At 39.6% G+C, this 27,376-nt stretch overlaps 1 protein-coding gene across 2 annotated transcripts in view; it reads left to right on the top strand.

Moving 5' to 3' along the window:
* Positions 1-1,146: 1,146 nt before the first annotated feature.
* Positions 1,147-27,376, top strand: part of DZIP1L (DAZ interacting zinc finger protein 1 like) — a 34,285-nt gene continuing 8,055 nt past the window's right edge. The window contains exons 1-12 of one of the 2 annotated variants that reach the window (XM_032225995.1): positions 1,147-1,272; positions 7,370-7,948; positions 10,243-10,327; positions 11,590-11,702; positions 14,172-14,333; positions 15,943-16,080; positions 18,070-18,132; positions 18,823-18,963; positions 20,358-20,388; positions 22,791-22,841; positions 23,182-23,315; positions 25,201-25,387. In XM_032225995.1, the coding sequence (XP_032081886.1) occupies positions 7,433-7,948; positions 10,243-10,327; positions 11,590-11,702; positions 14,172-14,333; positions 15,943-16,080; positions 18,070-18,132; positions 18,823-18,963; positions 20,358-20,388; positions 22,791-22,841; positions 23,182-23,315; positions 25,201-25,387 (1,621 nt within the window). In that variant the 5' untranslated portion in view covers positions 1,147-1,272; positions 7,370-7,432. Of the gene's footprint in view, positions 1,273-7,369; positions 7,949-10,242; positions 10,328-11,589; positions 11,703-14,171; positions 14,334-15,942; positions 16,081-18,069; positions 18,133-18,822; positions 18,964-20,357; positions 20,389-22,790; positions 22,842-23,172; positions 23,316-25,200; positions 25,388-27,376 lie in introns of both variants that reach the window. The other variant, XM_032225994.1, reaches the window with a different exon arrangement.

Genomic DNA, 27,376 nt, shown 5'->3' with positions numbered 1-27,376 from the left:
AGTACTGGTCTCTTCTGACAGCAAAGATGGAAGTAGACTGTTACATTTCTCCTTTCGGTTTAGAAAAACAAATCACCTTTATTTTAAGAGAAATAAAAGAATGCAATTCAGGGAAGAGATATATGCTATTTTAGAACTGGTTATAATTTAATTACAGTATGTTAGCACACTTCCATAGGAAAGACTCTCAGGCTTATTTATGGGCTCTCAATAATGCACAGTGAGGAGGCCTGAGCTATGCCAAGGTTCATTCTATGGCTGGGCCTAATGATGAAACAACTTCCCACTTAATATAAGGTTAGTCCCCACACTGTAGCAAGCTGTTTTTTTGTATTCTGTACTTTGTGTTTTAAAACCTATGTGCCATAAAAGGTTCAGCATTTTTTCTTTTTTGGAACCTGACAAGAATTGTTTGGTGTGTTCTCCACCCAGAAAGGGACCTTTCACCATTTAGTTAAGCAAACTTTAAAAATGCAAAAAGAAACGAACTTTCCTGCTTTCTCTCATCAGTGCCTGATAATTTTGGAAGGCTGCTCTGAGGTTTATTAAGTGCTGCCTTCTTTTGAAATGTAAAATATCTCGGCTGCTACTTCCGCTTTCCTTGGAAGCCCCAGCAGCAAATTAAAGGGTCTCTTTCTCCCATTCAGGGGGATTTTGTTCGTTCAACGGGGCACAGACGGATACAATTCTCAATAGAAGGCAGCCCCAACCTTTGGACTCGCCTCCTCTCTGCTGGTAGCGATGAGACACCAAACCAGAAACGGAGCTTTGTTATTCAACAAGCGAAGCCTTAATAGACCTCTGAGGACCAATATTTTAACAGACTGTGATTGCCCGATCCTCCCATGTTGTACATTGTGGATAGATTACAACCGGAATGAAGCTTAAACAAGCAAGAGAAAGCAATCAGGTGCCGTGTTTTCATAAATTACTACAGCAACAGCTTGGCTTGGGGGACGGTTTACCAGCTGTTTCCAACCCTCCTGGGAGAAGCTCCGAAGGCGCAGCGAGAGCCTCGGAATTGCTTTCAGGCTTCACCTCTGACGTTGCAAATTTCGGGCCGAGAAAGCGATTCGTTGCTGTGGCGCTGGGATCTTTTGCCTGGATGGTGTTGAATTTCCTGGGTGGGAGGGGAGAGACGGAGGATTTCAGCGCCGAGTTTTGTCTCCAACCCACCGCGGTTTGTACCGGGCCTTTTTTTAAGTGCGAGTGCAGGCACACAATCACACACATACACCGCCCTGCTTCACAAAATATGCTTCCTGCGGGCAGGTAAGGATTTGCTTTGTTGGAAATGTAGTTCCCGTGCCTTAGTACCAAAAAAAGCTGGAGAAAGGGAGGGAGACGAGGAGGAGGAACTACGACTCGCTCGAGCCCGTTCCTTCTCCCCGTGCAGATTTGCATCGCTCTCTCGGTTAACCATTGCCAGCTTGTTCATTGCTGAATCTCTGGCATATCGGAATAATGATACTGGCTGCTGAACAGGGAACGAAACGATCTCCCTCGGCGATCAGCTTTCACCAGTCTAACTTTTCTTCGAAAGCCGTTTCCTTTGGAACCGTTTCCTTAGGCCCGGAGAATGCGAGGTCCCTGGAGAATACGCGGCTTATAACCGGGGGGTGGGGAGATAGAGGGGGGCTTGAAGGGAAACCGAGGCAGGGAGTCGGATACGGTTTAGTAACAAAGCGGCTTTCCGGATTCTCGAACGGCTCTTCTTGCTTAGTCTGAAGCCGCGTGGGGAAGGCTGCTGGCCTCGAGAAGTTACGCGACTTGGAAGATGCTTGGACAGTCAATCGGGGCCCGTTGCCCCTGTCTTTGTTGAGGCTTTAGCGTTTCTGAAAGTCTGGAAAATAGGGGCTCGCGTTTCCATATTGGAAAGGAAAGGTTGATCATCAGCTGGCTCTTTTTTATGAGGACAAGAGATCCAGTAGAACTGGACCGATTGTGGCCTCCATCCAGAGATGGAGATGCCCAGATCCAAGCCTCTTGTGAGCTAAATATTAATATTTAATCCTTAATATTAATATTAATCCTCGTGGGTTGTACACTAGTACAGGTAGTGCTCTTACGATCGCAACTGAGCCCAAAATTTCTGTCAAATGAGACATTTAATATGCAAGTTTTGCCCCATATTATTTATGACCTTTGTTGCCATGGTTCTTAAGTGAATTACTGCAGTTGACAAATTAGAAACCCGGTTGTTAAGTGACTCTGGCTTCCCCATTGACTTAACTTGTCAAAAGGTTGCAAAAAAGGATCACCTGATCTTGGGACACAGCCATGGTCATAAGTATAAACCAGTTGCCAGTTGGGTTGTTTCATGAAAATGCCGACTGAAAGCCTGGGAAAGGTAGAGCTTTCAGTAAGTTTGATTCAGAAGTGCTCCAGACCTGCAAGAGCTTTAAAATGACATTAACTTTAATGAGGAAGCCTGAATAAAGAGAGGACCCTTTAATGCAGTGTTTCTCAACCTTGGCGACTTTACATCCTGTGGACTTCAACTGGCTGGGGGATTCTGGAGTTGAAGTCCACAGGACTTAAAGTCGACAAGGTTGAGAAACACTGCTTTAATGAGTATTCATATTTATGATTCATATTTATGATGGTTGCTGCGTTCCGGGGTCACGTGATCAGCTTTTGCCACCTGCTGACAAGCAAACTCAATGGGGAATCCAGATACACTTAACCGTGTTACTAACTTAACAAATGCAATGATTCACTTAACAACTGTGGCAAGAAAAGCCATAAAATGGGGCAAACTCACTGAACACATGTTTCACTTAGCCACATAAATGTTGGGCTCAATTGTGGTCCTAACTCAAGGGCTACCTGCAGTAGAGAGATGTCATCATATGATGTCCTAAGCAATTCTGAATCAGTTTCAAAGCATTCCTAGCCCTCACATCTACATCTTATTTGTTTGTGTGAATAGTTTAGCTGTGGAGGACTAAAGGTTCAATTTCCAAAGGGCAGTTCTGGAGTATACAGGAGTGAGTCTTAACACCTGTCTACATTGTTTCAAAAGTCATGCTTTCTTTTTGTCTACACAGCCCTTGTGGAATCCTAGAAAGAGTCTGTCCTGGTCTAAGGTGTTACTATATTTCCATCAATCCCTCCCCCCTTTTCAGTTTTGTTGGTTGAGGTGCATGACTCTACTGAATATTCTTTTGCACCTCTGAATTTTTTTAGAAAGGAATCCTTGTAAATAGCATAGCGCTTAATGGATAAAAAATGTTAATTGCCTATAATATGCCTTGAATATGCCTCTTCCTATCTGATGTGTATTTTATAAAGACCAGAGTTTAGAAAGCTTTGGGCTGACCATAGGAGAGATTCCCACAACTTGGTCCAGTGTTTTACAACCTTGGCGACTTTAAGATGTGTTCAGTTCCCTGAATTCTCCTTCCAGAATGGAATAGCTGGGGAATTCTGAGAGTCGAAGTTCACAAATTTTCTCATTTTAAAGTTGCTAAGATTGAAAAACACTGGGATAGTCCTCTTAAAATGAAAGGAGAAGTAACAGTTGTACTGGACATGTCTTATCCATCAATCAACAAATGAGGATTCAACATTCTTTTAGCCACCCGGAGTCTTTTGCCACTAGATGGGCAGCAAATAAATACATAAATAAATTTGTGATGTGGACTGCTTCAAGGCAAGATAGGTATGCAACTCTTGTATGAATTCCATGTCCCATACATTGAAACCAGATTTTATAAGTTAATCATACAAAGCGGGCATGACCCAAATGAAACTTCTTGCTTAGAATCAGTATTTATGAAACATAATGAACATATGTAGGCCTTGTGGTGGTGATACATGGTTTTTCCAGAAATACAAATAGTTTTTTCCAACCCCAAAAATAACTTTCGCCTGTGCCAAAAATGGGATTTCAGATGACCATTAGGTGATCTGAATGACATGAATTACCAGAAAATTTTTATATGACACTGTCTTCTGGCTAACTGCCTAAAATATAACTTCCAATAAGTGGATATAGTAATGCAATATGTTCCATACACTTCGGCTTGATACAGCTCAGTTCTCATTGGTGAAGGTGTGTAGGTAGAGGAACTCAGAACATGTCATAATACCAGGAGATCCTTCAATACATACATGTTCAATTTACCCAGTTTGTCCACCATTTTGTTTTTTGTTAATATACTGTACTTTTTGTTACTATTTTTCTTTCAGTTAAAATTAGCATCCATGCTCACATGCTCAGCCTATGAAAGAATTTAATTCACAGACATCTAGCTAGGAGGAAGCAATGTGTTAGGTTGCCCAGGTTAAAGATGTGAAATTTGGTTTTTAGTTGCCCAGGTTAAAGATGTGAAATTTTTCTGTTTGTTTGTGCTATTTCTCCAATATTAAAGGTAATGGGGGAAAACATTTTTTTCTTTGTGATATATGCTAAACCCATGGAAGGCCTGACTTCTCAAATTAGCTGTTTTCTTTTACCTGCAATAATAAGCTGATTTAACAATTCCACTTTATATAAGAATAATAAATTATTTTAGGACTTCCAATAATGATTTTGAATGTTCATTATGCTGTTGCATTAAAAAATGGAATTGAACTTTATAGTTCACATACAAACATATATAACTTGGATAAGTCAAGTACATAGAAGTACTAGTGGATTCCTAACAGAAAAGGTTTCTAGTTTTCAGGCCTTCTACTGAACATTTTTCCATTGTTAAATGATTTAGCATCTTTTTCTTTGTAGTTCTATTCTTGAACATTTAACAGAATTAAATGTTTTCCCCAAAAACACTTTAGAAACAGTGCTTCCCCCCCCCCCCTTTTCCTTCTTTTTCTCGACATGTTTTCTTTATTACCTTCTGGGACAAGGTTTTGTGGTATCCGAAGCAGAATATCCAGATTCAATCACCATTTGTTTCCCCATATAGCAGTTATGAAGAACATGTGTGCGTACACTATTGTGGGCGCGTGTGTGCCTATCTCCATAATTTAATGCCCCCTCCCACCATGACCCCTGTGCATGTGCATGCCTTGAAACCTCCGGAGGGCGAAAAACAGCCAAACGGGCAAACCGGAAGTCCGTTCCAGTTTGTGCGTTGGGCTGTTTTTCGCCCTCCGGAGACTTCCCTGAAGCTGAAGGGTGAAAAACAGCCAAAAATCAAGGCTGAAAATCAGATGGCCAGTGCACGCATGCTCACTGAAGCTGACAGGGCAACGCCCCTCATGCCCTCAGAAATGGCTCCACGTGCCACCTGTGACACGCGTGTCATAGGTTTGCCATCGCGGCCATATAACATCAACCTTGTGACTCTTAAGCTTCCTCTTTCCATTCTGTATTCAAAATGGACAGTGGTGTGTGTGTGTGTATGTATATAGCATGTGTATATGTGTGTTATGTATGTGTATGGCAACAGAATTTCATTTTTAATGGGTGCCAAGTGTGCTCACAGTAAAAAATGACAATAAAATTATCTTACAATGTAAAGAATTGTTCTTTTACCATTGAGAGAACATTCTATTGGACCACAGTATATTTGCACTGCTATTGGCAGAACATTGGAATCCTGTTACCATTGCACAAGACACACCTGGTAACTCACTGTTGCTCAACACAACTGTCCCATTGAAGATAAGTAACAAAACCAAGTTGATTTGAACAGCTTTTCTTTATTGAAATCATGGTATGTATCTTTTTGCAAACCGTTTCTTCCTCTTTTGACTGAATCCTGGAGAAAGTGTCTTGAGTGCAGTATAACAAAAATCATTTTTCTGTTAGCATTAGGGGAATTGTATGCTATGATTGAGTCCTGTGTCGACTTATGTGGACGCTACTTCCATTGAATTTACTGAGGGAAATACTTTTAATTGTGCTGTGAAAGATAGTGTAATGTTTACATACAATTTTTGCATGCCCTTGTTTAAATTATTTTTAGATTTTATGGAGTGTTTTTAATAATATGCAAAGAATATATCAAACTTTACTGAATGATATCCAGTACTTGAAATTATTTAGTTTTCATAGACTTCAACACACCTAGCTTGATCCTTGGCTAAATACATATATACAGAAAAATATATACTGTAAACATGAAATAATTTATGATATGGTAAAATATATAAAATAATAAAAGGCCTCCACATTTTATTCTGTGGTAAACAGAGAACTCAATATATTGCTAGAGTTAAATTATGTATATGTTCTAACAAACTATTACTCTCACATATATTAAGGTAACATACTTTTTGTAATGAAACTTTTCATGTAATATTAAGTAGTACTGTTTCCCACTAAGTATCTTTAAAATATACCCTTCTAAGTCACATTCTCAGTCCTATACATGCCTATGTGGTCAATACAGCTGCATTTTGGATATTACTGAAATTTTCATCCTCAAGCTTATGGGTCTGCAAACACATGTCTGTACTTACATTGATTTTTCACTATAGAGAGTTCAGTAGTGCTTTTATTTTCTGTATTTTATTTATTTATTTATTTATTTATTTCGGTATTTTATTTTTCTGTGGTCACAGGTGTGTGCACTTTTGTAGCCCTTTGAATGTCTGAGAGAGCTATGTATAAATTCTGAGTGATATCTGTATGCCTTTCAGCATATACTGTAGATACTGTATGTTTTCAGTCTGAAATCGGAAACATTTCTATTGATAACTGGTGTTAAATTTGAATGGTTAGTAAATTAATTAGAAAATGAAATACGTATATTAACTCACTTATCTTACTCTTATATTGAGTTACAGTTGACTTTTGAGTATATAAATTGTGTTATCACGTAAGTTAACATGCAAACAATAATACACTCAGTGTTTGAGTATTGGTATTGAATAAAGGTAAAAATAAGCCAATTTTGTGAAGTCCAGTTCAGTATAGACATGTCAAGTACAGGAAGTCCTTAATGATTATCGGGATCACAATTTCCATTGCTGAGTGATGCAGTCATAAAGCTTGACTGTGCTTAATAGCAAGTCAGTTCTGGCAGTCACGCAACTGTGCCTATTATCAATGGCAGTTCACTACCCAGTTTTGTAATTAAGTGAGGACTTCAAATGACCATCACTTTAAACTTTCTGCCAACTTCTCTGACTTTGCTTGTGAAAAGCTGGTAAGAAAGGCATAACTCATGTTCATGTGATTATCACATGCTGAGAGGAAATCTGGGCCAGTGGACAAAAGTGCCCAGAAGTGTAGGAGCACTGCACTGGCCAGAACTTTGAGGACTAGTCATATCTACCACTTGTTCAACACATAATACAAACAATCACTGAATGAGTGGTCCTTAAACAAGAACCATTTGTATATCTTCAAGTAAATATATTACAATTACTTTCTTTTCATTCTGATTCATCTATATATTCTTGTTTTTCCTAGCCTTTCGTATCTAATATCTATTACCCATTTCCGCTGCCTACATCTCGACATTATTGGATAAATATGCCAGGCTCCACGTTTCCTCTGAACTTCCAACGCACCGGTGATTTTTCGGGCAACATGCTACCCATCCCCTCCGTGATCCCAGCCTTTAAATTCCAGTTGCGGCGAGAAACCATTGACTGGAGGCGATTCAGTGCCATTGATGTGGAACGGGTAGCTCGTGAGCTGGATCTTGGCACTCTTCAAGAAAATATCAATAGTATCACCTTTTGCAACCTTGATGCGGAGAAGTGTCCCTATTGTCAGCAGCCAGTAGACCCTGTTCTCCTTAAGTTTCTGAAGATGGCCCAGCTGACCATTGAATATTTGTTGCACTCTCAGGAGTACTTAAGTATGAACTTGGCACTGCAAGAGGAGCAGCACCAGGCAGCCCTTGAAGACTGCAAGCGTATCAAGTATGACCTGGATAAGCAAGCAGAAGAATTAAAGGGGGTGAAGGAAGAGAGCAGGAGACGGAAAAAAATGATTGCCACCCAACAGCTGCTCTTGCAAGCTGGAGCCAACAACTACCACAAGGTGAGGTTGAGGTATAGGAAATGCATGAGAAATCTATTCAGTCTGCATTTTAACACAAAATGTGCCTAATTTTTCAGAGACTCACTGAAAGTTGGCAATTTTAAATTCTCAATTTTTCCAGTGGAAAAGCCATAGAAAAATGCATACATCATTGAAAATGCAGTTCGCTATGGTAAACCACAGAAGTCAGTTCTTTTCTCTATCCTATTTAACCTCTACATCAGTGGTTCCCAACCTTTTTTTGGCCATGCCCCACCTAAGCATCATTAAAATCCTGATCTCCTCCCCCCGCCCATGACATATAATTTTTACTGTACTCAAAAAGTGAGCTCTACCCACGCGGAGGAAGCCTAAAAGGCCATTAACCAGGTTTAAACAAGGTTCAAATTGCCCCCATTAAAAATCAAATTGCCCCCCTGTGGGGCGTGGAGCCCATGTTGGGAATCACTGCTCTACATGAACCATTGAGAGAAGTCATTTGCCAGTGTAGAGTGAGGTGTCATCAATATGTTAAAAATGCTTAGGCTTAACCAAACAAAAAAGAGTGGCTGTACATACAAAAACCTCTTATTTCTGGATAAGTACCAACTTTGTTTCTGAGTAGAATAGTGCTATCCCACACCGGGCAAGGTAATAATTTAGGAATATTTATGAACTTATGGTGTCTCTGAAAGAGTGGAGACCAGTAACATTATCTAGAACAGAAAGTACTGAAGGTCATTCATACACTTACCATCTTGTGCCCTGATTACTGTAGTTCACTTTACACGAAATTTGTCTTGCAGGTTGTCCAGTAACTTCAACTAGTAGAAAATGCAGTGCCCATATTCTTAGGGAGAGTCTTGTTGCAGTTAAGTAAGGAACTCCCTTACTTAACAGTGTATTTCCAACGGAAATTAAAAAGTTTTTGTTACTTATAAAGGCCTCTATGTCTTGAGATTGAATATCTGTGAGACTGCCTTTCCCAGATAAATTCTGCCTGTCCGATCAAAGCCATTAGAGTATCTGCTGAAAGTCCTCACGGTTGTGTGGTTCAATTGTGTCATGAAGGTGTCATGAAGCAAACACTATCTGAGGAATTCCCTCTTTTGGAACAACTTTGCCCTAGAAACAAGGGAGCCCCCTGGTTGCCTTCTGAATGTCACAGAACAGAAGAGCCGTATGAAATACCCAAATTCATCTAAATGTTCCAATTATGTGTATACAATTCTCTTTGCATCCATACAGAAAAAGTTTGCCATTGTCTTCTCCCCAGTTAATGCTGGAATTCCTTATTATAGTTTCCCTAACACCTACAGAACTCTTTCTAACCTTACCCTTCATGTGGATTAGTTCTTAGTTTTCTGCTCTCATTTCAAGCTTATTTTTTCAGCATACCTCATTATACTTATTTGCACTTTCAAGAGTTCAGATATGTAAATAAAGACACATTTAGACCCATTTAGCACCTGGTTTTCACAGTAAAGATTGTGTTGCACATATTTCTGACCATAATTATGGAGTGCTGAAAGCATTCAGTCTTTGAATACAAAGAACAATATTACCATTTGAGCAGTTATTGGTAGAAGAAATATATTTAAATTTCATAACAGATGAAATTGATTAAAATCCCTCATAATTGTTTATTAGAGATTGACATTTGAAAAATAGAAACTGTCCTAAATAACAATGACATCTGACACAAATGCAAATGCAACATTACAAGCATGTATGTATGTATGTGTGTATGCATGTATCTATGTATCTATGTATGTATATACATACACACACAGGTTTTGGTGTATTCGGGTCTTTTCCCATGTAAGATTGAGAGTATATATATACACATACACACATACAGTGTGTGTGTGTGTGTGTGTGTGTGTGTGTGTTGTGTGTGTATGTATATGTATATAAAGATTGGGAATATTAGTTTGGATAAAATGCTTCAAATTATTCCATTAACCCAAGATTTAGAACTATTTTAAGTTTACAGAAAATATGATGCTAACTAAAAACAGATAGTCCTCAACCTATGACCACAATTGACCCCAAAATTTATGTTGCTAAGGAAGACAGTTTGGGCACATTTTACCACCTTTCTTGCTATGGTTGTTAAGTGAATGACTGCAGTTGTTAAGTTAGTAACAGTTGTTAAGTAAATTTTGCTTCTCCATTGACTTTGCTTGTCACAAAGTCTCAAAAGATAAATAAATGAGCAGAGAATGAGAACTACTTGGAGAAATTCTTCTACGATCGGATTACATGCTTAATCTGTCCTTAGATGACTTTGCGTCCTTCTGCTTGTTTCTTAGTGCCAGCTCTGTGACAAGACCTTCATGAATTATTCCTTTCTACAAGGCCACATGGAGCGAAGACATACTGAAGCCACTGCACTTGGTAAGCACTAATAGGCCTGAATATTTCTCCTATGGAGGAAAATCCAAAGGTTTGGGGGGGGGGGAGAGAGAAAGGAAGTTCACTTATTAACTTATTAATACTGGCATGCAGAGGCTTATTTATATCCACTTTCAGAGTAAAGGAAGGAGATACATTGTGTGTGAAGCTAAATTAAGGTAGATTTTAATGTAACAAAGCTTTTGCAATAAATCTGATACTGCCATAATGTCCAAACCACTGTGTATCTGTCTTTACATAAAGGTAAAATGGACCTGGAACTGAAAATATTTGTAAACTTTCTGAATCACTATATCATCATCGCAATTTTAAAATCTAAATAATAGCTTAGGAGGTTAAGGTTTAAACCAGTGGTAGTCAACCTGGTCCCTACCGCCCACTAGTGGGCATTCCAGCTTTCATGGTGGGCGGTAGGGGTTTGCTGTAACTCTGCTTTATAAATTTTATAAAGTAAAGTTAACTTCCCTACTTTATAAATCACCATTACTGTGGAACTGGTGGGCGGTTAGAAAATTTTACTACTAACAGAGATACAAAAGTGGGCGGTAGGTATAAAAAGGTTGACTACCCCTGGTTTAGACTGTTAACTGTTTGCAGCATCTTGTCAAATTAGGGAGACCTATATTTAATAAATGCCATAGACTTTTTAAAACTTTTTAAATTACAGTGGTTATATACCTAACCTCGTTTCTCTTGAAACAGAAAATGCCAATTCATTTTTGAATAAGTGAAAATGGTTTAAAATTAAAATTTATCTTGGTTTTCCCTGCATTTTGAATTTATCTATCTATCTATCTACCTACCTACCTACCTACCTACCTACCTACCTACCTACCTACCTACCTACCTACCTTATTATCGGTTTGTGTCCTGCCTTTAATATTTTTATAAGTAACTCATGGTGGCAAACACACGGAACAAACGTTTCTCTTCCTATTTTCCCCAAAACAGCAATCCTGTGAGGTCGTTGGACTGAGAGAGCATGACTGGCCTAAGGTCACCCAGATGGCTTTCAATGCTAAGGTGGTGGTGTCCTGTTTTCTACCCTGGCCCTAACCACTAACCACTAACCAAACTGGCTAAAAAGTTTGCAGCATTTGTTACAAAATGCATCTTCATTCTTGAGAAATAATTCAGCATAAAAATCTAGTAAGAAGTTGAATTCCTATCTCAGCTTCTTTATACAGCTTCAATTTCTAGTTGAGGCCCTCACTAACATTGCCTCTTTTTTAATCGACTGGAAGAGAATTTGAAGAAGAAACAGGTGCAGCAAATGGAAAGTGAGATCGAAGACCTGAAAGTCAAGTTGAAGGAGACCCATGTCCAGCTGGAAGCTGAGAGTCAGCAAAGGGCTCAGGTATGAATTGGTAAGAGTATGAATAAAAAGGAAAGCAAAAGTCGAATGCCTTTTGTCAAGGTGAAAACTAATTATAGGTAGGCAAAATGGGAATAATCCATGCTCTGTCAAAAATGTCAGCAGTGATTCAGCAACAGGCCAATCTTCTCTGGGCCCAGAAGCTAAATAGGATGACTCTTAATTAGTATTTTAATAGACGTCCTCTGAGAAATATTAGGACGGTAGATTAAATTGGTAAAATGCATCTTCGTTCTTGATTAATAATTTAGAGAAAATTCAAAAGAAATAGCAGCAGAAGGCTTCTGTATTACTGGCCATCAACTACCTAGATACATCCATGAATTTACCAGGAATTGAGCTCAGCTTGAAGGGAAAGCCCTGTCTTCTACACTGGTGTGGCCAGTTGATTTTCCCAGGTAAAACAAAATCAAATAACTCAGATAAGTTTATTCCTTCAGAATGATCTTTACCAGATCTCTGTTTCCTCTCCAGTTGCTATTTGAAAATACCATCTTGCTCTCAAATATCTACAAGTAGTCAAAATGGTAAATAGTTGTTTGTACAATAACTAGAAATTAGACTTGGCATGATAGTATTAGGGTCTGCAAGACTGAAATTAAATCCCAATAAACTTAGTGGGGCATAGGTTGCACTGCAAATATTTGTTACAGGGACGTGCAGTCACTAGAGGCAAGGGAGGCGGAGCCTCACCAGTCTCCTCAGGAAAAGGAAAGAAATTTAAATAATTTTTTAAAAATAATTAAAGCCAAGATAGTTGCTACCAGATTCCAGGTCACAGTGGCTTGGTGTCTGCTTAGTGTTAACCAAAGCAGGAGGCGAAAGAATTCGGGGCCTCCTTTGCATAAGGAATTTTTCGCCTTCTAAAAGTTAAGAAAGAGTTAAAAGGCAAAAAAGTTCAGATGCAAAAGAGGCACTAATTCTCCCGCCTCCTGATCTGGGAGCAGCGAATCATGTCTTCTTGAGCACGCTTACGTTGGGCGGGTTATTTCGGAGGGTGCGCTTCAGAGGAGAGAGGAGTGGGGGAGAAGGAGGAGGCTCGCTCTTCACCCCTCCCCAACCTTCCCAGGGTCCAGATTCCCTTCACTGCAAGCCTTGCCGTCTCTTGCATCCCAAAGGTGGGTGGGTGTGGGACCTTTGGTGGGCCCAATTCTTCTCATGGGGGGGTGTCTCCTGGGGCTGCTGGCTAGATAGACTCCTGAGGAGCGACCCATTCCCTCCTAGTCCCCCTGTGGGTGGCTTGAAACGTCCGCGCATTTCAGCCAGCCATAAAACGCTTAGCTGAGGGTTTCCTTGCAAGAGCCAGGCGGGAGAAGCCCTCGCTTCTTTCTTGTGGAGACGGGCACTTTGCATCGCAGGAGCTGCCAAGCGCCTTTGCTGCAGACCTGGGCGCTTGGCGGCTCCTGCGATGCAAAGTGCCCCGCCGCCCCTGATGCTGCCGCCCGCCCACTACCCCAGCCTGCTTCTCGCTGGAAGTCCCAGATCGCCTCTGAGGAAAGGCTGAGTGAGAAGCAGAGCAAAGCTTCTCTGCGGCCTCCCAGTGCTGCGCAAAGGCTCTCGCCTCTGGACAACTGGAGGAGAAGACAGGATCCGCCGACTTCTCCAGTTCCTGGCCCAGCGCCTCGTTGCAGAAGCAGCTGCCACGTGGCAAAGTGGCCCAAGGTGGCAGGAACATCCCGCCGGGTAAAGGAGGGGCGGTGGCGGCAGCAGCGGCTGCTTTAAGCGCTGCCTTGTCTCACAGCCGGGGCCGCTCCGGGCCGCCAGCCGCTGGCACGCACTCCTGCGAGAGCCTCTGCACAGCGCCAGGAGGCCGTGGAGAAGCTTCACTCCGCTTCTCACTCAGCCTTCCCCCAGAGGCGATCCGGGACTTCCAGCGACGGAGGTTGGAGAAGCAGCAGCCGCAGGCTGGGGCAGCAGGTGGGCGACGGCAGCGGGGGCGGCGGGGCACTTTGCATCGCGGGAGCCGCCAAGTGCCTTTGCTGCAGACCTGGGCGCTTGGTGGCTCCCGCAATGCAAATTCCCCCCCCCACACCGCCGAGGCCGACCGCTGCCCTGCTGAGCTGCTTCGCAAAAGGATGCCCAGCTGAGCCTCACCAGGCATAAACCTCACTGCACGTCACTGATTTGTTATAGTACAAACTGTCTTTGCAAGTTACTGTCATTCAGTTTATCGCTTGGTCTATCAGTGTTTGCCCAGCCATTTTAATACGTGTGTACTTCAACTCCCAAAATACCCCAGCCAGCTCTAAGTCATTGATGAATGCAATGCTAAACTTTCAGCTCAAACTAGGATCTCAAGGTCTGGGCCAGAATCCTCATTCAGTTTTTCATTCAGAATATTTGTTTAGTTTGATTGCCTGCTAAACTTTTAAAAACATTTCAATTCCCTGAATCTACTCTTAGCCCCATAACTACTTTATCTTCCATTTTGGGGTAATTCTTTTCTTATAGGAAGCAGAGCGTCTTCGCCAAAAGGAAGATGAGGAAAGGAGGAAATTTGAAAGATGGAAGGAAGAGGAGAGAGCGAAGTTTCACACAGAGATGGAAGAACTCAGGCAACTTTTTGTCACGGAAATCAAGGACTTTTCCAACAAAAATTCTGTCATGGAAGGAGTAAGGAAAATACATGGCTTGCAATTTTCCTATTTTCTTGAACACTCAACATGTTTGCCATCATTAATTCAGCATGGACACATCTTTATTCTTGAAGTGAAAATATGTGATATATTGATAATAAATATGACTGCCTTATTTATATATCAAGGGGATAAAAATCTAATTGCTAGAAAAATGTTGGAAAACAGAGCAGTTTACATCATATGATTTACTTCCAAGTGCCTTAAACTAAGCTTCTGACTAGGAATGCAGGATGCTATTACTAATCCTATCATTCTTTTATTTAACATAAAATGATAAGACGGTGCATTCTGTCCTTTGCTGCAGATAGCAAAATGGGTAGGTCCAAACCTGGGTAGGACTAGGAAAACAATTTTTCTGACTGAGGAGAGCTTACCCCAAATATTTGAAGCCTTATTAGAACTTTACCAATATTACAAGAATAATAGGAGGAGATAATAATACAATATCTTTGATGTGATAGAGGTATTCTAGGCCAGTGATGGTGAAGCTTTTTCTTACGGCGTGCCAAAATTGCGTGCACGTGCGTGTCCACTCAATCTCCCTGCCCCCCTGTGCATGCACGTGTGACCCCTCCCCAGGCACCAGAGGCTTTTCTGAAACCTGAGGAGGGTGAAAACAGCCTCCCCCAACCCCCGAGACCCTCCAAAAGCCAGAAACGGATCATTTCCGAACTTCCAGTTGGCCCTTTGGGGCCGTTTTTCACCCTTACTAGGCTTCAGGAAAGCCTCCAGAGGCTTGGGAGGACAAAAAAATGGTCCCAACATCCCAACCGGAAGTTTGGAAACAATCCATTTCCAGTTTCCAGAGGGCCTCTGGAGGAGGCCAGTTTTTTTGCCCTCTCCAGTCTCCGGAGGCTTTGCTGAAGCCTGGGGAGGGTGAAAAATGGTCCCAACCAGATGTTTGGGAACAAACTTCTGGTTGGCCTGTTGGGGCTGTTTTTTGCTCTTCCCAGCCTCCAGAGGCTTTGCTGAAGCCTGCAGAAGTTGAAAAATCACCTGTCCAGCATGCACATGTGTGCTGGAGCTGACAACTGGCATGCCACTAAATATGGCTCCATGTGGCACCTGTGGCATGCCATAGTTTTGTCATCACAGTTGTAGGCAATAAGCATTTGATATCAAAGATTATGTTTCAGTTTTCTACATCATGAATTGGCATTCAAGTGCATGTTCTCCCCTGTTCTTTCTATCACATGTGGTTGGGTTATTGGGAAGGAAGAGTGAGCAGTTTTATGATCTGTGAGAAAGAGTAAAACAACCACAAGAAGCCTTACAATCATATTTTTCTCTATTATTCTCCAGACTTCTTCCTATGGCAGACAATAGGTTGCCATATGAGTGATTGTGATAATATTTAGATCAGTATTTTCCCAATCAGGATAAAACCTTGATCAGAGATTTAAAGTAAGATACAATTGGGAATTCTGATCCCTCTGACATATACCCTTACCTCAATTAGAGTGCTGTATGTAAGTATATGTGTCAAATGGAAGATGTTGCATGTTACGTAGAGAAATATTTTTGATTTTTATGGCAGCTACAGAGTGTGTCATTTTGTCATAGATCACATATTCCTTCTGCAGAAACTTCAGGAACTACAAGTCAAGAATACAGTAGCCTCACATCTTGGGACATTGCAAGATGATGATTCTTTAGAGAAACAACAGTGGACTAAGACTCAGAAAGAATTACATGGGATGAAGGCAAGGATTGAACAACAGGTAGGGGAACCTAAAGGAATAATGTAGCCTTTTCCAGTCTCAATTGTCTGTCAGTCATATTGAGACAACAGCTCCAAGAGTTCACAATCAACTCAGCCATGAGCATACTGACTTATTTTTCTGGGAATTATAATTTTGATGATTTTGAGCTATTGTATACTAATAGATTCACTTATCACTTAAAATTAATATATTTTGTTTATAGCCCTTTGTATTCAGTAGTTAATTTTAGCTCTATAACCATTAAAGAACATTATCAGGACCACAGTGAACAGATTGCTCAGAACAGATTATTTATATTGATCTTTCTAAGACAATAATTTTTAATCAGTAATTATACAAGGTGCAATTTAACCCCCCCCACACACACACACATTCTGCCAACCTAGCAGTTCGAAAGCATGTAAAAATGCAAGTAGAAAAATACGATTCACCTTTGGTGGGAAGATAACAGCGTTCCATGCGCCTTGAGCATTTAGTCATGCCAGCCACATTACCAAGGAGATGTCTTCGGACAGCACTGGCTCTTTGGCTTTGAAACGGAGATGAGCACTGCCTCCTAGAGCAGGGAATGGCTAACACACACACACTCACACACATATATACATATATAGTTACAAAGAAAGATGTAGATGAATCCTGCAAAACTCATTTTTTAATAATATGATAGGATCATCCTCTAGTAGTCCTTTCTCCAGGGGTTCCACCACAAATCAGCGAAGCCCTTATCCGTGGAGACATAAGCGCAAAGACTAATTTGCGCCATTCGAAGCGCTAAGGAAAAATGTGACCCTACCGCGATGACATAATCGTAAACCTAATCCTTACCTTAATTGAAATCGGCTTTCTGCTGCGGCGCCGTTTTAAAGCGCCCTTCTGTTGCCGCGCTGTTGTCGCGGCGGTGATGATGTGCGATGATGACATCGCGGCTTTAGCGCCGCGCTTACTGTATATACTCGAGTATAAGCCTAGTTTTTCAGCCCACTTTTTGGGCTGAAAAAAGCCGCCTCGGCTTATACTCGAGTCAGTGAAAAATTTGCCCGAAATGGAGGAGAAAAAGGGGCGGGGCCATGCCGCTGGGTGACACTCGTGAATGGCCCAGTGCCCCTGTGAGTTTCCCCTCCCTCTGTGTCAGTTTGCCGCGCAGCGCGCACCGCACCATCCCCCCTCCTCACGTTCTAATGTAATGCAGGGCTGTCTTATGATTCCCCTTCCTCCCCCTCCTGCCGCTCTGCAACGATGTCCCACCTCCTCCTTGTTATGGCAAGCAGCCACATAGCGATGTCCCACCTCCTCTGGTACAGTGATCCAATGATAGGAATCACTGTGCCGTGTGTCATAGGAGGCGGGACATCGCTCCCGCGGCTGCACGGGACATCATCATCACAGCGGGACATCAGCATCATGAGGTGAGTGAAGTATTTCATTGAATACACCGCTAGTTTACTGTTTTTCTTTGAAATAAATATTCAAAAACATTATTGGTATCTATTTTTATTTTTGAAATTTACCGGTAGCTGCTGCATTTCCCACCCTAGGCTTATACTCGAGTCAATAACTTTTCCAGTTTTTTTGTGGTAAAATTAGGTGCCTCGGCTTATATTCGGGTCGGCCTATACTCGAGTATATACGGTATGTCTCCGCGGATAAGGGCTTCGTGGTTTTGTTGTGCCACGTTCTCCAGGTACATTGACCATGACTTCAAGCGTTCCTAACTATATCCTAAATTCCCAAATTATGTATCTGGGAATATCAGGAGAGCATCAGATTGGGAAATACTGGTGTGTACTAAATGGGTTTACAGATTCCTCAGTGAAACAAGGCATTGTAGGACTAAATGCAATTTCCCAAATCATTAGTTGGCACTCTGAATCCGGTGCATCAGAAAATGTGAAGACTGACATTTTTGCTAAGAGTCTAATAACTTGTGATAGATAATTGGCAAGATAATTGTCAATGAGGCTGAGTACCTTTTCCAATATTTATCAGAAAACCGAGTGGGAGTGGAAACTTAGGAAACTTCAGAAGGAGAATGAGAAAGAAAAAGAAAAAGTGAGTACACTCAAATGTTTTTGCAGTTTTTTATATTAGTAGAAAAATGAGGACATTGTATTCTATAATTAATGCCAGTCATGTCTATTCATTTAGGGCAGAGGGGGCAGGAGGAACTATCATGGAGAGGAAATAAAATAGCTTCACCATCCTTATAGACAAGGAGATTAACTGATGGTACACCCTCCACCATGGTATAAAGAGGATTCTAGTGGACAAAGGAAATCTGAAGGGTCTCCAGCCATCTATCTATGTTTGATATCGTATGTGTAGATATTTTAAATATACTGTCGATGGTGCACATACATTACATTGCATGTTCTTGAAGGACAGCAAAATCTACAGATATAATCCCATTCCCTCCACAATTGTATCTGAATTATATTTCAGTGCAATGCTTTATTGTTTTATAGTATGACTAAGCAATAAGATTCAGAATAATTCAACTCAAATGGGTTTCGTTTTGCCATAGGTAGGTAAGTGGGTGGGTGGGTGGGTGGGTGGGTGGGTGGATCGATCGAGATTGCATGCCTTCATTGTGAAATCAGATTCTAGAGACATTAGACCATAGACAACTAAATCCATTTAGTTGCAGTCTGCATAATTGCATTTTTAACCATTTGCCTCTATTAATGAAGTGTTTAGTTGGATGGAATAATCTTTCACCCACATGTTATTTTTCTGTCTCAGCTGAAGAATGAGAATGAAAAACTGAGGGCTTCCTTGTCTTCTGACCAATCTAAAATGGCTGAATACAACAAGAAACAATTTGCCTCCCTTATCACACAACTCAGAGAACAAGCTGGTGTTATCCAATCTCAGGAGAAAACAGTAAGCTGAATACAATTCTTCTGAGAAGTTCTTTATATTGTCAGGTTCCGAAGGGAAAGGATAACAGCTAAACAGAGGTATGGTTTGAAACGTAGTTTATCTCCTACGGCACGAACTGACCAACAAAGCACTAAGGTGATGAATAAATTGTCAGAGCTAAGATTCTGTGCTCCCCACCACCTTTATACTATTTGTGATGCTTATGCTGGCCCCCTCTCCCTCGCGCGCGCACACACACCCATTACCACATGACCCAGATCAAAACCCACCCAGAAGCATTAGAGTAACGGAGAGTCCATCCCCAGCTGGAGATTTCCTTTGGGTGAGGAGGGTGTCAGGTCTAAATTCTTCAATGTAGAGATGATCTTGTGTTTGTTTTCAAACCAGAACTCTCCTGTATTCTGAGAGTCAAACTATACTTTTAGTAGACTCCCATGAGTCAGCATTTCTGGACTATATTGCCATTTCATATTTTGTATGGAAACTGTGTGTCTTAATGTTCCCCTTATTCCAAACACAATCAATTGAGCTAAGTATGATGCAGAATTAAAGGGCAAAATGTGATTTGGAACATGTGTGGTGTTGACAATACCTTAAATAAAATGGATTATGCATTAGTTGTGGAGGTAACAACTTGAATCTTGAAAAAGATATAGCCATTTTAACGCAATACCTGCAGATCCTATCTGTATACTACACATGCTCCAAATCACAATTTGCTTTTCAATCCAATTTGTTGCACAGCTCTGTAATCCAGATAATCTAATTGCTGGGCTGGTGAGAAACTTGCATCCTACAATATATATGATTTACACCAGAATGTAGTTTTCCTTTACTTACTTTACACCTCTAAAATGACTTGATATATTAGAAATAAATGATTGGTCATGAACTCAGGCATATAGGCTTAAAGGGGAGATGAGGATAAAAAATAAATTATTAGGCAATGGCAGAATAAAATGTTGAACTTTAAGGTGATATTAATATCCATTTGCGGTCATGTTGATCCTCCCTTGATTGAGTTCCTGCCTGAATAATGTTTCATGCTTTTTGATCCCTGGATTGAAGGAAAGAGGCCGAAATGTGCTTTCTTTTAATTCGTCTTCAAAGTAGTAACTGAGTCTTGTATCTGGGAGAGATCAAAGAAAATTCTCTTTCACTGCTCCTTTTCTGGCCATTGTAAAGTGCCAGGCAGGTTCTTCCTCTTGCTATGTCACTCCTTTCTTGATAGTAGATTAGGCGTATGAAGCAGGTGAAACACATTTTATTTCGAAATGTGAGTAGTAACTTTGTAAATTGATTTACGTTATTATGTACCAATCATATCAGCTAAATACTTATTAGACCTTGTAAATAATAGCTGACTTACTTTACATACTTATATTACCTTTCAGATTAAGCTTCTGACTTCCAGCAAACCCAGAGGTAATGACCAATCCCTATATTGAATAACTGTCCATAATTACAGTGGATTTTCTTTCTCTTTTGACAAAACTACAGAATTCTTCAATAGCCATGCTTCTACATCCAGAAAGAAGATCTATATATTAGTAAAATTATCCTGTTTATAATCTTAAATTGGGTGAAATGGTGCCTCTGTCATGGTGGGATTCAACTGGTTGGCACCAGTTCGGAGGAGCCGTTTGTTAACTCTTTATGGAGTTCTAAGTGGACCGGCTAAATAGTCAAGGCTGCCAGCCTGCCAGCCTAACGTTTCCAGTAGCTCACACACACATCAGAAATTCCTGCTCATTTGTAATTAACCAAAGGAATGGAAAAGAAAAAGAAGAAATAACCACTTAGCCATTTTGTCAGCAGAAAAATTCTAGCTCTTTTAAAACGCAGGCTTAAAATGCAAGTGTGTGTGTTTTTCCTTCTCTCTTCCGTCAGTTAATAGCTCCGGTTCGGGCCGACAGCCAAGAACCATTTAACAGGCGAATACTTAGTTGCGATAACAAAACTGCAGGAATGCAGTCAGCACAGAAACAATAGAAATTTACAGATCATACAGACTAACAAGAGTTGGAAGGGATCTTGTAGATCATCTAGTCCAACCCCCACCCAAGCAGGAGACCCTATACTGTTTCTGACAAATGGCAGTCCAATCTCCAGCCTCCAGTGATGAAGCTCCCACAACTTCTGAAGGCACGCTGTTCCATTGGTTGATTGTTCTCACTGTTAGAAAATTCCTTCTTATTTCTAGGTTGAATCTCTCCTTGTTCTTGACAGCATTAGGCCAGGGAAGGAGTTTCAAAAATGTTAATATAGAGCAGGAGTGTTCATGTCAGAGTTCTTAATGTCTTTTTAAATGCACATTCTAATTAGCAGAATTGATGTTATTAATTTGGAATAGGGTGCAATGCTGTTTCTATGTTTATGTATTTTGATCCTGCATTTTCATCATTTAAGAGTTAGTTTACAGTATTAGACTGTAAAGATTTCAGATTATCTTGTAATTGTGTTTCTTGTGTGTGATGGAGCATCCAGAACTTCTGAAGCAAGCTATTCCATTGGTTGATTGGTCTTACCCTTAGGAAATTTCTTCTTAGTCCTAGGTTGCTTCTGTCTTTGCTTAGTTTCTATACATTGTTTATTGTCATGCCTTTTGGTGCTTTGAAAAATAGATCGACTCATCCATTTTTGTAGGAGCTCTTCAAAATTTTGTGACAGAATAATTAATCAGTGGAACAACTTGTCTCCATAAGTTGTAAATGCTCTAATAATGGAAGTTTTAAGAAGATGTTGGATAACCATTTGTCTGAAGTGGTGTAGGGTTCTTACCTAAGCAGGGGGTTGGACTAGAAGACCGCCAAGGTCACTTCCAACTCTGTTATTCGATTCTATTTTATTCTAAATATTGAAACAGTGCTATTTTATTGTGCTATTTTATTGTGAATTGGACTAAAGAGAAATTTCCTAAGGGTGAGACCAGACAAGTTGGCCATGACCACCCAGTCACATGACCACCCAGCCGGTCATCAGGGCAGAGAACTGGTTGTTAAATCATTTGAATCCCACCACTGCTCATAAGGCAATCATTTATGAATCAACATACTTGAAATAGGCTAACTTAAAGAATGCATCCATAATGTAGTCCCCATTACTCCCATCGAATTGGAATTTGGCAAAATTGGAGGTGCTACAGCCCTACAATTACACAATCATAATTTCCAATCTTCCCTGTCAGCATCTCATAAGAGAAGTCACTGGAGAAGCCCGCAGGAAGTCAGCCATTGTTTTTGCTCACCCACTCTGTTTCTCTGTTTAGATAAGGAAATATTTCTGAAATGAAATATTTCAGATTGTAGGTTGTCTAGTAAAATATGAAATTCCACATGACAACAAGAGAAGGCAAGAGAAAGAGAGAAAAACAATATACATATATTTCATTACCATGCTTAAGTTTGCTGAACAACTTGTAATGGAGTATGGTAATGTTTTTAAACCCGTACAAAAACCTAAGGTTCATTTACATATTATTATTTCTCTCTCTCCCCCTGTTCACTTTATGCATCCAGATGAGATATTTATCATAATATAAAGTGATGGTTCACGGGTTTTGCAGGGAGTCCCAGTGATACTACTTTTCATTTGGTCCATTTTTTCCTATCAGTTTTCTTAATGGAATAGTTTCATGGTGCTACTTGCTTCAAATTGCTTTCTCTTTCCTTTTAAGAGAGCTGGGCTGGAGCCAAATTAAGTTACACTTAGTTCCCATTAAAATAATGGCTAACTCATCATGTTAATGCCTTGATAATGTCAAAAATGTGATTGTGTTTTGAAATATGAATATAGACATGTTTTAAAAAAATGCTTTTAATTTCCAGAAATCCAACAAGTACCCAAGACAGAAGAGGTAGAAGAATCCAGCGAAGAAGGTATATTTTGTAAATTACACCTGCCACTGTTCTTATAAGCTAAATATTACTATTACTGAGAGAGAGAGAGAGAGAAGAGAGAGGGGGGAAGGAGGGGCTAGTCATTTACTTTGGGTTTTAGAAGAATTTCGTAATTAATTCCAGAGGTTGGCAGTGTAGAAATTGATAGTAATGGAGTTAGAGTAACCTATCTCCTTCAATAGCAGATTAAATTGAAGTCAGATGAAGAAGTCTGTTTTTTGTTTGCCTGAAATAAATGTTTAAGTGGCAGTTTTGGGGTAGGGTATAAATGTTAAACATTCCAGAATTGAAATTTTTAACCATGCTTCAGTTTCTGCAGAACTGGAGGATACTTTGGACAGGAAGAATAGAGTTCTGGAAACACTGCGGAAAGATCCCAATTTGTTGAAGCAATTCCGGCCAATTCTGGAAGAGACACTTGAAGATAAACTGGAGACCATGGGAGTGAAACGAGTAAGTGCTATGAGAAGAAAAAAGGAACATTTTTCATTTTTTATCTACTAGACTTACTTTGAATTTCAGCTGGATCCTATTCTGAGTATTGCAATATGTATTAATTTGACCGAAAAGTGACATAAAATAATCTGTGAACACCTGTTCAACACATTCACATGCTTGACAGAAAATTGAAAAGCACCCCAACACACACAAAAAAAAATCTTACTCTTCCTCTCCTCCTCCTCCTCCTCTGAACATTTTTTTTCAGGAAAATGGCTTGCCCAAGGAACTACTTTATCTTTTGCCTCCAAAAATCAGGAAGTGCTAATTAAAAAAATATTCTTTTAAGATTCATTCTTGACTTCTTTGTCTCAGTATATTGCAACAAACCAATAAAACGCAAGGAAATAAGAAACCATGAGACAAATATATTTGGAAGAAATGCATTCTTGCTTATGCAGTGTAGCTGTTGCAGGGAGTGTGGAAATACTTAGGATCAAACCGTCATTCACAATAAACAAAAACTATATTGTGAACTAATTTATTATTTCTCTTTAACTGTAATATTGCAAAATTTAAAACAAACTTCTGGATTGCCTCACATTTTTACTTTCATAGCTAGATAGTTTATCAGTGACATGCATCTAAAGCAAATAATGTGTCTTAAAGACCCTCTCTTTTCCTTTGACTTAACTGCCATAGAAAAGTTAGACTGCAGTAATAATAATAAAAAAAACTTTATGACATTAATGGTCTGCTGTCGGTAATTAACTATTTTCCTATTGCAAAGTAATGTTTTTTAAAGAAAACAGTGGTCTTAAATTGCATAGTTACAGTATATCAGGTTCTCTTTAGAATTAATAGATGGCTGTTCATTAACAGCTGGCACCCTCTCATAGCTAGTAAAATGATGACCTTCAGATCCTCTTCTTTCTCCAAAATTCTGCTCAGAGTCTGATTCCTCAAAACATAATCCTTGTTAATCTTCAGTAATCTTCCCTCTACTCTGGGAGCATCTTCAGTACATCTAAAACCGGCATAGTTTTGGCAGCCAAAACTGCCTGAATCCCATTGACTTGCTGGCCGTCTTCTTTTCCTCCCAGTGAGTCCATCCACAAGTCCTTCTGTATAAGCCACTTAGTCTATTTCAACTTTCTTCCCACTCTCCATGAGCATCCCTCTTTCTGTTTCATTCCCAGATATTTTCTCATAATTAGTTGGTTGACCCCAGACATAGCTCATCTACCTGGGAGATCAGATGATAATTATGTTCCTTTTGTAATGGATTTAAGATTGGAACACTGAGTTGTACAGCAGTTTAATCTTCCTTCTTTCCATCCTTTTTAATTCAGCAGCAACTCTTCAAAGGAGTTGAACCAAGTTTTTCACCTAAATAGAGGCTCCCAATATTTAAAGGTAAAGGTAAATGTTCCCCTTGTACATGTGTGCTAGTTGTTCCCAACTCCATTGGGTGCTCATCTCCGTTTCAATGCTGAAGAGCCAGCACTGTCCAAAGGCATCTCCATGGTCATGTGGCCGGCATGACTAAACACTGAAAGTGCACAGAATGCTGTTACCTTCCCACCAAAGGTGGCTCCTATTTTTCTACTTGCATTTTTACATGCTTTCAAAGTGCTAGGTTGGCAGAAGCTGGGACAATGGGAGCTCACTCCATTACGCGGCACTAGGGATTCGATCCACCAAACTGCTGACCTTTCTGATTGACAAGCTTAGCGTCTTAGCCAATGAACCATCATGTCCCTTACTATTATTTACATGAGGAATTCCCTGTTTAATTTGAAGAAGTTGAGATGTCAGGAACTTATTTGCTGCATGAATGATGAGAGCAGGGCTCACACACATATTTATGCTGATTAAAAACATTTGTTCTGTTTTGTAGGGTACAAAAGGTATCCCAGCTCAAACCTATAAACATTTGAGAGCTTTGATTAAGAAACAGCAACAGCAGAAGGCTAAAACATTTCCAGGTCTGCTGACCTTGAGAGCTAAACTTGAAAAGGAAGTTCAGAAGAAAGCGGTTCAGAAGGATGAAGAGAATATGTCCTTGCCATATTCTGAAATCTTTGGTAAGATGCTCAGTTATATTATTTAGAAACATAACATTTATTTTATTTTATTAATATTTTATCATTTTATGTAAAACCAACAAAAAGACTAACAAATTTGATGCTTAAATGATGCTGTGCTCCCTGACTCTAGCGTTATATATTTTTGTTCTTACAATTTTTTCAAGATAAGATGAAATTAATCTAAAGGCTAATTTGTAAATTCAAGTTTATGTATGTAGATGAAAAGACCCTGCTCATAATAAAAAAATAGCATGGCTACTTTTACAACAGATGGAATATATGATCCCATAGGTATTCTTTGTATAGACTTTAATCATTCAGATTATGAAAGCAGCAAAGTTTATTAGCATAGCACATACATGCTACTGCATGGGTTCAGTACAATCTGCAACATAGGTTTCAGTGACTTTATAGATGTATTTTGTGTGATTTTCTTGACAGGAATGTGGAAGTGGATTCCCATGACCTTCTTCCATGATGTTTTTGATTTTTGAATCTAGCTTTTAGGCTGGCCATTCCCTCAAATTCTCTTATCCAAGTACTAACTAACCTGACCCTGCTTAGTTTCCATAGGCCACATGCCATATGTTGTTACTTTTTGAAATGTAAAACCATAAGTATAAACCAAATAATGTGAATAAAATTCCTAAAAGCAGAATGAGGAAGGGAAATATTCAACTAATAACACAAGTTGTTGATTGGTACTATGTAAGACTCCATTGCATTCCAAAAAATGTTTTTCTCCTTTTCTTCTATTATTCAGTCCTAATAATTAAGAACAAAACAAAATAAAAATGACACAGAGCAATAATTGAGAGATATACAAAATAACATTTATAATCTTGAGATATCCTAAATTTTAACCATATTCAGTATTTTTTGTACAAAAGGTTACTTGTATCAATAAAACTAATTAATAAAGTGTTACTTAACTATTTTTTAAAAATTTTATTAAATTTGTTTACCACCCATCTTACTACAGGGTAAGTCTGGGCAGCTTAAATGTTAAGAAGGATAAACCTATACCAAACATCTACCCTGTTTCCCTGAAAATAAGACTTCCTTGGATAATAAACCCAATCGGGCTTTTGTGCACATGCACTAAAATAAGCCATCCCCTGAAAATAAGCTCTCCCTAAAAATATTGCAACACAGCAGCAGCCATTCAGGGACCACTCTCTCCTCCTCCTGCACCTCAATAATAAAAAGACCTTCCTGAAAATAAGGCCAAGCACTTATTTTGAGGGGGTCAAAATAAAATAAGACCCTGTCTTATTTTCAGGAAAACATGGTATATAATACAAGCAAAATGCTATAAAGATACTAATTGTACAAAAGTGAAAATTATCATAAAGATCTAGATGAGAGTAAATCCTTCACTAAAGACTTTTTCAAGGTTCTTGTCATGGTGATTGTTTGGTCAGTGCTGTTTCCCACAGCTCTTAATATTGATAATTCAGGAAAAAGTATACTTTAATGTATTTATGTATGGTAGTGTGTGCATTTTTTTTACTAGAATAAATATTCTTTTTATAACTGTCTATTATAAAATCATGCTTAAAAGATGGGTTGTAGTCTTTAATGAAGATTGGGATTTAAATTTAAATTGACATTTAAATTCATTTAATCCAGGACCCTTTTCTACAACATGAGTGAGCCATATGCAGTCACAAAAGATTTGTGTATGTATCCATGTGTCTGCAGTTGAAGAACCTGAGATTCTGGCTTTAGTATTAAATCTGTGGATCAAGTGTATGAAAAGGAAAGAATAGATAATTCATTTTTACTAGTGGGTTAATACTTGTTGTGAGATTACTTGCTGTATTCAGGATCCATCAGTGACTCAGTTATGAACATGTAAGAGGCAAATAGATCAAAACAATTTCTGTGTCATGTTTGAGTCAGCTGGATAATTGAAGCCAAGTCACTAAGAGGATTTTTACTTAGGCTTCTTGCTTCATTTGGTTTCTGGGGCAAACATAAAAC

This window comes from Thamnophis elegans, chromosome 10 (assembly GCF_009769535.1).
Source record: "Thamnophis elegans isolate rThaEle1 chromosome 10, rThaEle1.pri, whole genome shotgun sequence".
NCBI classification, from domain to species: Eukaryota; Metazoa; Chordata; class Lepidosauria; order Squamata; family Colubridae; genus Thamnophis; species Thamnophis elegans.
This window is presented reverse-complemented; position numbering and strand designations above follow the sequence as displayed.